Source organism: Varroa destructor, unplaced genomic scaffold (assembly GCF_002443255.2).
Source record: "Varroa destructor unplaced genomic scaffold, Vdes_3.0 BEIS01000007.1, whole genome shotgun sequence".
NCBI lineage: Eukaryota > Metazoa > Arthropoda > Arachnida > Mesostigmata > Varroidae > Varroa > Varroa destructor.
The window spans coordinates 2782794-2795703 of NW_019211460.1; the positions used below are offsets into that span (position 1 = coordinate 2782794).

The 12910-nt window shown below is 41.2% G+C and overlaps 1 protein-coding gene across 3 annotated transcripts in view; it reads left to right on the top strand.

Moving 5' to 3' along the window:
- ATP8B (ATPase phospholipid transporting 8B) overlaps positions 1–12910 on the top strand; it is a 74176-nt gene that overhangs the window by 8952 nt on the left and 52314 nt on the right. The window contains exons 2-4 of one of the 3 annotated variants that reach the window (XM_086975901.1): positions 3079–3286; positions 4174–6482; positions 8631–8793. In XM_086975901.1, coding sequence (XP_086832027.1) covers positions 6168–6482; positions 8631–8793 — 478 coding nt within the window. In that variant the 5' untranslated portion in view covers positions 3079–3286; positions 4174–6167. The remainder of the gene's footprint in view (positions 1–3078; positions 3287–4173; positions 6483–8630; positions 8794–12910) is intronic. The other 2 variants (XM_086975900.1, XM_086975906.1) reach the window with 2 other exon arrangements.

Consider the following 12910-nt stretch of genomic DNA (forward strand, 5'->3'; position numbering starts at 1 on the left):
TCAATTGTCGTCCAAGACAAGTGAATCGATGCAGGACTTCACAGCCATAGTTGTCCGCACCGAAGATATTCTTTGTTATGTAGGAACATTTGCTCGTCCAATAACTCACGTCAGGCAGAGCTGTAACACGGCCATGTTCTACTGAGGAACCTTGATGCACTGCGATTCTAAGACAAATGCTTCGTATTAAAACAGGGCTGTGTTTTGTTGACCTGTTCGACATTCATAGTCGGATACATCACCTATATATATATATATATATATATATACAAACAATTTACCGCGTTCAGCGCTAGATCGGCGATATATGATAATGCGCTAAAACTTTGCGGGGTACTTCGATACAAAAATAATGCTAGAAGCGAAATGGATTGTTTGGTTGGCCTTTTTTGGTCCTGATCAGTTTCTCAATTGGCATATGTCACTGCGACTCAGCCATCAACCCTGACGTCGTAAACGAATGTGTGAACGCTGCCCCGTGATTGAAATCTATGTGTAATAGCCCATATTATTGTGGGCTGCTGTGACTCTATTGATTTACATCGAATTAAGATAACTAATAAAGCTACTGAGAAACACAGCCGCGTAGGAAAGCGGTTTATCGAGTGAGCGGTTGAGTGATATTCGACGATCCTGATCCGAAAGACTATTTTCATCGCTATAAAATTTAATATCAAATATTCACAAAAGCTATTTGGCTGTTGTGTAAATCCTGTTTATATAATTCGCCCAGTTATACCATAGAACTCACCCTAAGTTTTTTCGACGGAGAAAAACACGAGGCACTTACAGATTCCACCCAGCGTCTGCCGTTAACAAATCAACCTGTGCCGATAGGTAACGCATATGCTGTTCTCCCGTTTTGTCTTAAAGTCAAGTGTAATATAAAGAAGAGGCACGCGGTCACTGAAAGTTAACATGAACGAATCAGGGCAACGGAAAGCTATACCGCAACTAGTGAATGGCTAGGGCACAGTGAAGCCGTGGGTTCTGTGTGATCAGATAAACATTTACCTGAGACAGAATTTTTGTTCGGCCACCTGACTAAGTCGTGTATTAATTTACCACATTTGTTTCCGCTGACGATTTTAGCAGATCAGCATTTTCACAGTAAATTTAACGTTTAAAGTTTGAATTCAGCACGTCTGAATGTGTAGATGCGATTTTCTCTACGCCACCACTTTTGTAAAACGACGATTCTAATGTATCAAAGTGTGGACCGATGCCGTTTGATACATTTTCTATTTAAAACGTACTCAATTCTATTTTGAGATCATAAAAGCTTAGTATATCTTGGCTTGCTAGCCTACAAAGCGAGACGTATAGATATAAGATGTTCCTGCCTTCAACGGCAAACACCTAAAGCCTTCGACATCGTTGCGCTCAGGCTGGCAACGCTGTGGTAACGTCCTAAGGCATCTATCGCTACACTCAAATGATGGCAGCGAACTATCGGGGAACCAGGTAGCCCACTACGACAACGTTTACGTATGTAACATTACTGACGCCCGAGCCACCATTGCCATCCTCATAGGCTGTCAAGAATTATTACATGCTGAGTCTGCAGGATATAATGACAATGATAATGATAGGACGTAGTTTCGACCTTAATCCACATTATGCCTGCCGTTTATCTATTATCTATGTAATAACGAATAGAAACAACAGACGTGCAATTATTGAGTAAATAACTTCAGACAGTTTATATTGAGTCGTCACATATTACCTGTATGTAGGTCTACTAATAGAACGTTCATGCCAAGGCCTCCAAAAGACCCCATTACCTATGCGCATGTACGTATTTATCTGCATTCTAGTTGCACCTGGTAATATGTATGGCGGCTTTGTTTATTTCCAGCTCGTAATACACGTAACGTGTAAAAATCGTTTACGTATTTTTTTTTCGAAAAGAAACGTATATTTTATTGGGATACATTGTTTTTTCCGCTTATACAATATCACTGTCAGCACCGATAAGAATAGAGAAGGAGAGACAATGCCAAATAAACTCTACAATAAAATGGTCAACAAATAGAATAGCCGAAATATGCCTTCTATTGTTCAGGATGAGCTTGGCTTCGCTTGACACTGTAACAATGTGTCTTTGTTTAGCTTAAATTTGGTAAATGCTTTGTAAGGCTTGCATATCATAGGTTATGTAACCTGTGTGCGTCATATCTTAATAAAATAATTTCCAAATAAAGTACTAATACAATGAGAGAGATCTTGCGAAGGCGAAAACGGATGACTAGCAAAGCAGATAAAAAGTCACTGAGTTTCCATTGAAGTTGATCGATCAATTTTTCCCCAGAATAGCGCGTGTGTTCTGGACTTTCCAGTTATTATCTTCAATATTATATGAATGATTTTAAAAGTCTTAGGTTCTATTTTAAGATATGGTTTTTTTTTTTAAGTTACCAGGCAACACCTACGTTTGGCCAATTGTTATTGTCGCCTGCCCCGATAGTAGATACCATATATGCTGCACACCAAATGGCTGAGGTGCAGCGTGTTAGGGCATCCGTTGCTGGAACTAATTGAGTCATTCTACTCGAAAAAGTTGAATCTTTCGTTTGAGAATTGTGGCACCACGGTACTTCAACGATCGTCGTGCTAACGGCATATCAGTCAGTCGTTTCGACGTTCTACGTGGAACAGGTTTGACAAGACCATAAACTTCCTGATCGACTGCGTCTCCAGCAGATGCCAGTGAAGATTGTTTTAATATATAGTCAATAGCACACGTCTCGTAGACAGGCAGCCCAATATCCCACAAATGTCAGTGCAAGCATGGGGAAAATTCCCACCACAGAGAGATCAATCATCATTCAGAGAGAGAGAGAGAGAGAGAGAGAGAGAGAGAGAGAGAGAGAGAGAGAGAGAGAGGACAATGCAAAAAAAAAATATTGCTGGGAGTAGTAACAGTGTCGTAAAAAAAAGGCTTTCTTACAAATCGATTTTATTCTACTAATTGTGGAGTAAATGAATTGTAGAGACACATCGTACTCTACCTTATATATCTGGCGAAATATTTATATCAAAGTAACTTTTTGTTTGTACCACCTTTGTCGATCGCAGTTAACCGTTCGTTGCAGACACTTTGCTAATCTAATGATGCCCGTGTTTTTTACAATCGGACTGCTAAGCCGACATGCAATAGTGATGTATCTGTTTGGCCTATTTGAAAAGGAAGTAGGCTCAAATCTCTATTCGGGCGCGGGCATTTATCAGCGTCGAGCGTAGAAACGTCAATATGAACGAAGGATAAAGACAAAGTAACGGCTAAGTAAGTATTCACCCTAGTAGATCGTAAAGATTAGCCAAAACGCGCGTTCCGTATTTGAAAAAAAAAGCGTATCTTGTGGTAAAAGGAAGCTCTTGTCTTTGAATTGCAAAAATTGATATGGTTTGTTTGCAAACATTTACGTGCTCACAGTATAACAAAGAGTTCGAGCGCTTACTAGGAATTGCTAGAAGTCATCTGCCTCGTATCAAGTGTCGGTAGAGTAAATCCAAAGCTAGGACTAGGAGTAGGCTGGCAAGGACAATCAATGTAATTCTAGGCTGTGCAACCCATCCTTAATTTGCACTTACCAGTTCTCCATATACTGAATCCTATGAACAGTCAGAGAGTCTTGGTAAGATAGCTACAACCTATTTGTGGCATATATCAAAGCTTTATCAATAGATTTCGATACTCAACAGAGGAAAAATAGTTCAGGCGTACTCTACCCGCAATCCTTACTTGTACCTTGGTTTTACTTCTAACGAATGGCAAAGCGTTTGCCATTGTACGTTAACCTGACTTCTGTTTCATCCAAACGGTAATATCCATTGGAATACCGGTCGGATGCTACAAGCTTCGAATGATTAGAGGCATTTATAAGTGACAATTTTGCTCGCGACAGAAAGACACCGGACCACCTGTATATAAAGCGGACAATTCGATTAAAAGAAGTACTATATATATATACATGTACACAATCATAGAATTTTCGCCCAATATACACACATATACGCTGGACGAAGACCGCATGCGTGTTGAACCTTGGCAAGCGTTTTTCTACTTTATTGGAAGTCTGTAAGGAGCTTTCGATATTAGCTGATACGCTTGTCCTGGGCGCAACTCCTGTGACACTTTATCACTGTGTGGCCTTTGTACGCTCATTGCAGGTGTCGTGGTGTAATGCGACGACGTCGACGGTGGATTCCTCTCGTAGCAGCAGCCTCCGGTTCATGATCGTGTTAACAGAAATAGTAAACTCTATGGCGATCATAGGAACAAACTTCGCGAGCTAGATGACTGGCTATAACTGGTAACTCAAGGCCGAGCCGATTCGACTGCGGATTATTCAGCTACTTAATCCATTGGAAACATAATAGTCTGTGCTGGTACACTGATATTGATTCGGACGCTTGATTGACTGTCGTTCTGTGATAACGTAACGACTGTGATAGAGAACGCTTACATCAATAACGAGTACTATCGCCGTACGTAGGTCTGTACGAAATCGGATAGTAGTATCATTTTGCAGAAATCCAAAACGAATGTAACCCTAGATATAAGAAAAGGAAAAAAACACCACAGGTTTTCAACGGTAGCCATGACGTGCATGCGAAGACAAAAGGTACATGACGCGTGTATGAGCGCGAAGTCGTGTAGAGACGCCTAAATACAATCTGAGCGTTTGTGATTGAAGTATGGTGAACGGCAAGCACAAATAAAGGGGGGGGGGGAGGAAGAGAACGGACCGAATTGTCGACGCGAAGCTTCAACAAGGCTTGAAAATTAAAGGATGTACGTGAAACGCCGTGTCTGAGACGACTTGAAGCATTGAGATCCGTATGACGATGCGAAATAGAATAACCTGAGACACACCAATACAAGATAAACAAAGGTAGAAAAAGGTCTTGTTCAATGCGAGGATGGTGAGGCAATATGGCCGACAACGTTGATCTGTCAAAGCAAGCTGTGAGCGTCGGTTTCACCGGCAAAATCGTAGTGAATTAAACTGCTGAGAAGCCGACTAGCTCATAGAGAAAGCAAAGGAGCTATTAGATTAAATGGATTGATTCTGGTACCTGACAGAATCTCATCTATTGTTGCCATTTCAAAGAATTGACAACATTTTGTTCCTTTGATAATCTGTTATCGGTTGCAGGATGTGGGCATTGCCGCCAACAAAACAGCAGACAACAGTCAATTGCTATCAGTAATAGTATTACGCCATTTAGCGATGCGATGCGATGCGTGTACGGTCTACGTCAGACGTCGTAAATCCCTTGTAGCGGTTTCCTAATTTATCTTAGTGACCTCGTTTGCATAGTCTATCGCCTGATTTGCCGAAAACACACTAGAACGGTCATATGCTAACAAAGCAGAACTATTAAAATAGCTATTCTGTCAGTATTCGAACACATAAAGTGGAATCCGTTTCTCAATATTGTCTAAGCTCTATTACAAAAAAAAAAAAAGAAAAAGAAAAAAAAAGGTAAATAAGGCAACGGAAACAAAAAGTCGACACGAAACACGAAAACAGCGTGGGAGACGAATTTATTCAAGAATAGTTTAGGCTACTATCTTGGACTTGGTAGATATCGTGAACCATTTATTTATGGCAGAACCGAATGGAGAGGTGTCTGTTACACCAATGCCACTTTAGTAACGACTATGGTTTGACGTAATCTAGTCATGTGGCAACGGAAGGTACATTTTCCCGTAGATGGATCTCAAGAAGTTCTGTCGTTATCTAACCGTGTCAGACGCTACGAACATTGAGTTGTGGAATCATCGAGAAACTAAGCTTGTTTTGAAGTTAGTGAAAGCGAACTTTTCCGCGACGTCTGCGTATAGTTCGTGAGATATCCGACAAGCTTTAAAGAACTAGAAATACGAGCGGTTTTCCAGATGTCATCGCTCTGATCCAGATACGAAATACAAACGATACTGGATCGACGACAGTTTCAATCTCGTGATTATTATCGCCGCTAGCGAATCATATTAGATATCGCTATTTTGGCTTGACAAAGCTAACTGGCGACAGAACGTAACTGAGACATCAATCAATAAGTTAATCGACTGCAGCTGCTAGAGCTGGTAGTGTTGCAACGGAGCGGCGCAGGTTGGAGACTGTGCTCCACGTCCTGCCTAGCCAATACCATCATCCATGGTCACTATAACAACGGATAAGGCCGGTAGCAGGAATAACGACAACAACATCCGAAACGGAAATAATCCCCGCGGCGGCAACAACAACAATTACACTAATAACAATAAGAACATAAATAACATAGGCGCCAGCAACATCCATAGTAATAACACCGTTCGGCGCGTTCAGCCGGAAGCGGATCAACAGCCGCCGAAGAGACAACATCAGGGAGCAGGACGGAACGAAAAGGAATCGAACAGGCGCCGGCAGCAGCATTTGAGAGAAGGATCTTTAGATTCCCTGACCGTTGGCTACAACAAATCGACTCATACGGCAAGTATCAAATGCATATTTATTGCTAATGTTAATCTGTAGCCAGTCTGCGTTTGAAGTATAACACCCGTGAGAAAAATTGACCCAGCTTGCTTATTACTTAAGTGACCGACAAAACACCCAGCATCGGTTACGAATGTCGTGTTTACTTTTCCCACACTAGGAAGGCCCGGTACAGCCGGCAAGGCCAAGTCTTTTTTAATAATAGCGAGTCCCTTCATTGTTGCCTGTGTGTGTATGGGCGTGAGTGAGTGAGTGAGTGAAAGGGGGGGAACGAATTTGTTCTGGACACCCAACCGTGGTGCAGCAGCTCATAGCGTATTAGGCGCGTGTTGTACAATGCAGCAGTTGGCCCGTACTTTTAATCAGAGGACTAAACGTTATCTCTTGGCTGTTTTTTCTTGATTATGATACTTTTTCGCTCTTAACGTATATACAGAATATGTTCATAGCAGCCAGCTTCTCTCACTCAAATCATTTATAAACAGCTTCCGATATTCCCGTGCCTTCGTTTTTATCCACTGTGATACTTCTACCTCCCCCCCTTGGTCGCCCCCGTCTATCGCAAACGAGCAGCGGCAAAGCCACTAGCATCATTCGTTTCATATGATCAGAAGGGTCAGGGTTCAGACGGCCATTCTGCAACGGCTGCATCACGATCCAAGAAATGGTCGTTCACGTTTTTGTTCTATGAAAAACGCGACATTGCATATATATATATATATACATATATATATATATATACATATATATATATATATATATATATATATATATTTTTTTTTTTTAGCCCAATATGATGATTCAAGGAGGTTTTGACAGGTTTGATAGTATAATGTCTTTATATATATATATATATATATATATTACGTATACATAAATGTGCAACGCGGATAGACTCAGTCTTTCTTAAGTTGTTTACGCGTTTGATGAGTTCTAATATATATATTTATTATTGGTATTACGTGAAAAGTAGTCAAAAGTGTTGTCGGTGGTCTAAGAGGGTCTATGCGCTATGAGGCTTATAGAGGGCGCGCTCGACTATTTCGACCCCGCCAAAAATTTAAATACTCGACGATTAGTAAGTAACATGAGCATAGCGCTACTATTTTCGAGATTTGCAGTATTAACGAATGACGAAAATGAAAATCGTAATTGCCCTACAGATAGATTTTCTCCATATTGCGTCTGTCGCTTGGATAAAATGCGGTTTGATCTTATTTTATCGAAATTTTTAATGGCGTGCAGCTGCGTAAATGGAGCACCCGAAAGATGAATTAAATATTGTTTGCAAGATGTATACAATTTAGCCAACGCTCTATTTTGGCCAACTACTCTAATTGCTAACAGGCAACATCTACTTGCCCAATCGCCCTGCTATAGGCATATTGCCTGTAACACTCTTAAACCGGTCTGACTAATCCATGAACGTGACTCACTACATTGTGTCCTCGACTATGAGCCATCAACTTAAGCCAATCGTATGTTATTGTAGCGGGATTGACATAGGAAGCGTCTTGGACAGGGGGGTCAGCTGGGTTAGGTGCCATAATTATGCCTGATGGCAGTTCGGAACGCGAAATTCGAAACAGAGGTACAGTGAAAGGTAACTGAGAGATGTAGCAAGAGCGTTTGTTCTACCCGTTTCTTACTGTTTAGCTTGGCCGAGCTGATGATGAACAGCAAGCTACCGATGCCGCTGCCGGGATTTTTTCTCGTAAACCAATTTACAGCCATAACGAAAATCCTGTAAACGTTCAAGCTGTTACCCTAACGCTGTCGATGCAATAATACATTTACTGAGGCCAGCACGTACCTATTCAGGTGCACGTGCAGAAACAAGACAGCTTCTCAGATAGCCGTTTTAGAGTGCATAAGTAACACTTATACACAGATGAATATTTGGACCCTTAAGCGTTAAATTAGTCCTTCGCTGGCTTGAATCGAAAAGGTACGCACGCAAAACGAACGAACGTGATCTCAACTAGGGAACGCTGTCGTTCTCAATAAGCGATCATCTAGAGGTACATCCATATTTGTACTGCCAACGACGAACTTCATGGTAAGCTCGGAGCATGGCCACCATATACATTCATATTGCAACACAGATTAACTTTTTTCTGTCTGCTTTCGTCCTTCTGATGGCAGGTGATTACTCCATCTCGTTCAGGCCATCAGCATTATCGACCTGAGGCCCCTAACGCCAATCAAGCTGGCAGGCCACTGCCAACCTCATCCCGGTTGAATAGAGTCGATATTTGGACCCGCGTCTATGAATTTGTTGGTATACGCCAGAAGGTCCGGCCGCCTGGTAAGTGCAAAATAATGACATTCAACATTGATATTGCAGTCATCAGCTTGCAAATGATCTTCTTACTCGCTACACACTATGCAGTAGTTTTAAGGCGTTTGAGCACATGTTCCGTTGATGACCACCTCTTATATGCTGTGTGCGCATGCCGAACCCTAGAAACTACCTACTGTCTAACGAGTGACAAGTATTTAAGTCGTACATGTTCCACACAGATACAACACTCTGGCGGTGGCGTAATTTTCCGTAAACGTTCATTTATATTGGAATATAAATGGAACAAAATATTGGCCTCCATGATTTTTGTGTCGAGCTATAAACGTCTACTATGTCTGATACTTAACGGGTCCCCTGAGTGAATATTAGAATACTGTCCAGTGGTACTCTACACGGTGAAAATATCAGCGTATCTAGCATATCTTTCGAATAGCTCAGCGGTCCATAAGGGTGGGTAAACACTTTTGGCCACTTGCCGTATCGGTGCAGTGGAATAGGAGGTCTCTTGCTATAAATTTTCTCTACAAGTCATCCATAGCCCCGTTCTGTTGCTATGTATGCAAAAGCATCAATACGCTTTCAGTTTCATTCGTCAAAATGGCACCCAACGAGCAAACATCTAGTTTAGCGACTTAACTATACCAGCCGTTGCTATGGGTCAACTAGCCAGACGTATGTAGTTTTAGGCTGGCGGCAGCCTATAGACCTAAGCGATCGTCTTCAACGACACGATACAGCCAAATCTAACTTATCGACAGCAAAAGTACTATAACTGTTAAGGTTTTGTTTAGACTTCAGGTAGAACGTCGTGAGGATGAGTGAAGTCGCTGCAAAACTGTCGTTATTACAGTTTCATTACGATGAAGGCACAAACGCTGCCCAGGTCCGCAGAAATGATCGCTGTTTGTGATCGAGTTGTCAAAAAAAAATAGCCTAAAGGTGGTACTTCCTCTTTCATTTTGGAAACCACAGTGTGAGACAAACTTCTCGTAGTGGTTAACCAAACAGTTTATGAAACTATTGCGACAGTTAACAAGACCGACACGTATATAACCATGAAGTCGCAAAGGAGCTAGGGTATCCACCATTGAACGACTGTAAACTCAAAAGGGCTCACTGCAAGACGCTCAACTGTCTTAGTATGACTCGAATTAATTGTGTTTCTATTAACGGAACTCTACAGAAACGCAAGAAAATTGAGCCATTCTTACAGCGGCTGGTTATTAGTGATAAGGACGGATCACATACGGAAGTACGAGACGTGCGAAAAAATCTGTGGGAAAGCCCGGACTGATGCCAGGCATCTTGCGGAGTTGAACAGCAATAGCGCGACTACTGCCGTTGCGGCCTGATTCGCATTTCACTATGAACACCTCACAAGATTACAATAAGCCATTGAAAAAACCGGCCAAGTCAGTGAGCGTAGTTTTCCAGAGTGACGATGTTAGGTCATACACATCTTTAACAGGCCGGCAAATATTTAAACTTGGATGGAATATTATGGATCAGCGCTGTCGACCCATCTCGGTCCCTGGATAACTGGCTTGTTTTAGTGAGGATGTAAAAATCATTTGTTTTTGCCCAAAAAAATCACAAAAGTTTTACGATGACAAGATTAGGGCGAAATATCAATTTTTCTTTTTTACTAGTCTAACCAACTTTTTCTAAAGTAGGCAGCAAGTTATCGCAAAAATGAGAAAAATAACTTTTATGTTCGACCACTACGAGTAAGTATGGCGTGGCGTACTTTTAGGACTGTTTAGGACATTCTAATTATGGCAATATTGAGCTTGCGAGTTTCCAAATATCTGCAGCGCGTCACTGGGAAAATTGGAAAAGACTGTGCTCTTCATGGTACAAAGCTATGTCGAACGTCGACAATGCGTACAGATCTGATCTCAGCTAACAGTTGATAGATGATACTAACACGACCAATGTAGCGTCTCCCTGCAAAAAGCTCCTTTTGGACGTTCTATCTATAAGGATCAAGCATTTGTATAAATAGATCTGAAGTATGTTCTAATATACTACAGCAGGAAAAAAAAGAAAGATGGCAAAAGCATCTGTAATCTGCTACCCGTCTTATATATTTCAATATAAACCTCAAAAGCTTTTCGATCTTTCTTCAACTATGGCTTCCAAAAAGAAGCATTAGATGTTAGTAACGGGGTCATGTGAATGATAAACAAGACTTTCCGTTGGGTATTATAAGAGAAACACATTCGCTTGGCGGTGCGATGCGTTTGGCAAGGTTTTCATTTACATTGTTACTGTAGCCCGGTGACGTTGCAGTTCATCTTGGCAAACATCGGACATCAAAATGCTAAGGGGTTCAGTGAAGCAACACATTGCTAGAACAGAAACACATAGCCGCCTTATCGCATCGCAGATGGGGTTCGTTGTAATCGAACGTGTGAAGTAGTCATCCTAGATAGATACCTGAAATTAGGTAGTAAGGTTATGTGAATCAATACGACCTTTAGGCAAGTTTACTATTTGTCGCTGTTACAATTCCCCAATCGCTTACCACTGTGACTGCATGATTGAATGCCTTCAAACAGCTTCACTTTCTCTGAGTCTGACGATGAAGGAATGAGATGGTTTTAAGACAGACGATTGATTCAGTGCTCCGTTACTTCAGTAATGGCAACCAGCAATCTGAGCTAAGGACAAAAAACTACTTCAATCAACTATTCGTAGGCCATCGAGGCTCTAACGCTTTATTCATTTCGTTGAGTTCAAACGCAAATAAATGGCGCCAAAAGATGAATTGGCGTTTTTTTGCAAACTAACTCATTCTACCGACTGGTATGAGAAGTGTAAATATTGTTCCTGCTGGTAATGTATCGACATTTTGCGACAGTCAAAGGTTTAACCTATGCGTTCTAGAAATAGCAAAAGACCTAGAACGGAAATAACAAAATAATGGAAACAAAGTTAAATTTATTTTTGTTTGTCTCAGTTTTTATAGCACAGGCCTATTCGACTGTGTGAAAATTAATAATCCTGCCTGATGTCGAACTAGTAAACGTGCTGGTTTTCTCATGGGTCGCCATGTATAGACAGCCCCGTCTACCGAGTATTAACCTTTATGTAGTATTCAACAGTAACGAAAATAACCGGATCCTATATATATATATATATGTACATTTTGGTATAAAAACGTTCATGATAGCTTTTACCCCTTGCAACACTCAAGGCTTTCATCTACTTTGCCCTAGATGTAGCAAAGGTCCACTAGGCCACATAATATAATTCGTGATAACTACTGAATGCAGAACATAATTCAGTGAATGATGATGATACAAAGACACCTCGACGATTGTCCAAAAAAAATACAGACATTATAACGAAGTGATTTTTTAATATTGACTTTAAATGCAAAGGAAGGTGCCTAAAGTACGCTTGCGTTTGCCTCTCTCATTGAAGAGCGCGATTCTTCTATTGTTATCTTATATGCGCGCCTAATTCAAAACTTACAGTTAAGTCGTACTTGAAGTAGACTTACATTCAAGCGTAGAGTAATAGTTTCAGTATTCGCTAGTACTATTTTTCTTCTGCCCGTTACGATTTTCTCTGTTTAGCTACAGCTTCAACTGTAAACTTTTAAGCTTGACAGTGCTTGCGGTAGTAAGGGCACTATGCCACATCATACGACACTGTAGCCTAGTAGATAAAACACCTCAGAGGGATGTTTGCACGGACTTCAAGTCTAGTCGAGGCCATGTAGGGACAAGCCTTACTCAATAAACCTAGTACCAATGCGTCGCTATTATATTGTTGTAGGTAGCAATTGCGCAAAGAAATGTTATAGGACACATCAGAGTGACCGATACCTGTAGCAGGGAGCGTAAGGTCTAATCGACCATACCGTGATATTAAGCCAACGAATGATCATAGAATGCATGATTAGAAATACTCGTTCAAGTATCTCGACTCAGCTTGGTCGGCTTGAGTGTGGTCATGAAAAACTAGGAGAGAAATCGGTGAGCTGAGCAAGGACATGAAATGTGTTCAGTTATGTCGCTCTGCCTGAGAAATGCTTAAATTAAGGCTTATAACATGCATAACTCGTACAATTCACTGACTTTCCATGATTAAATGCCGGCACGAACCAAAG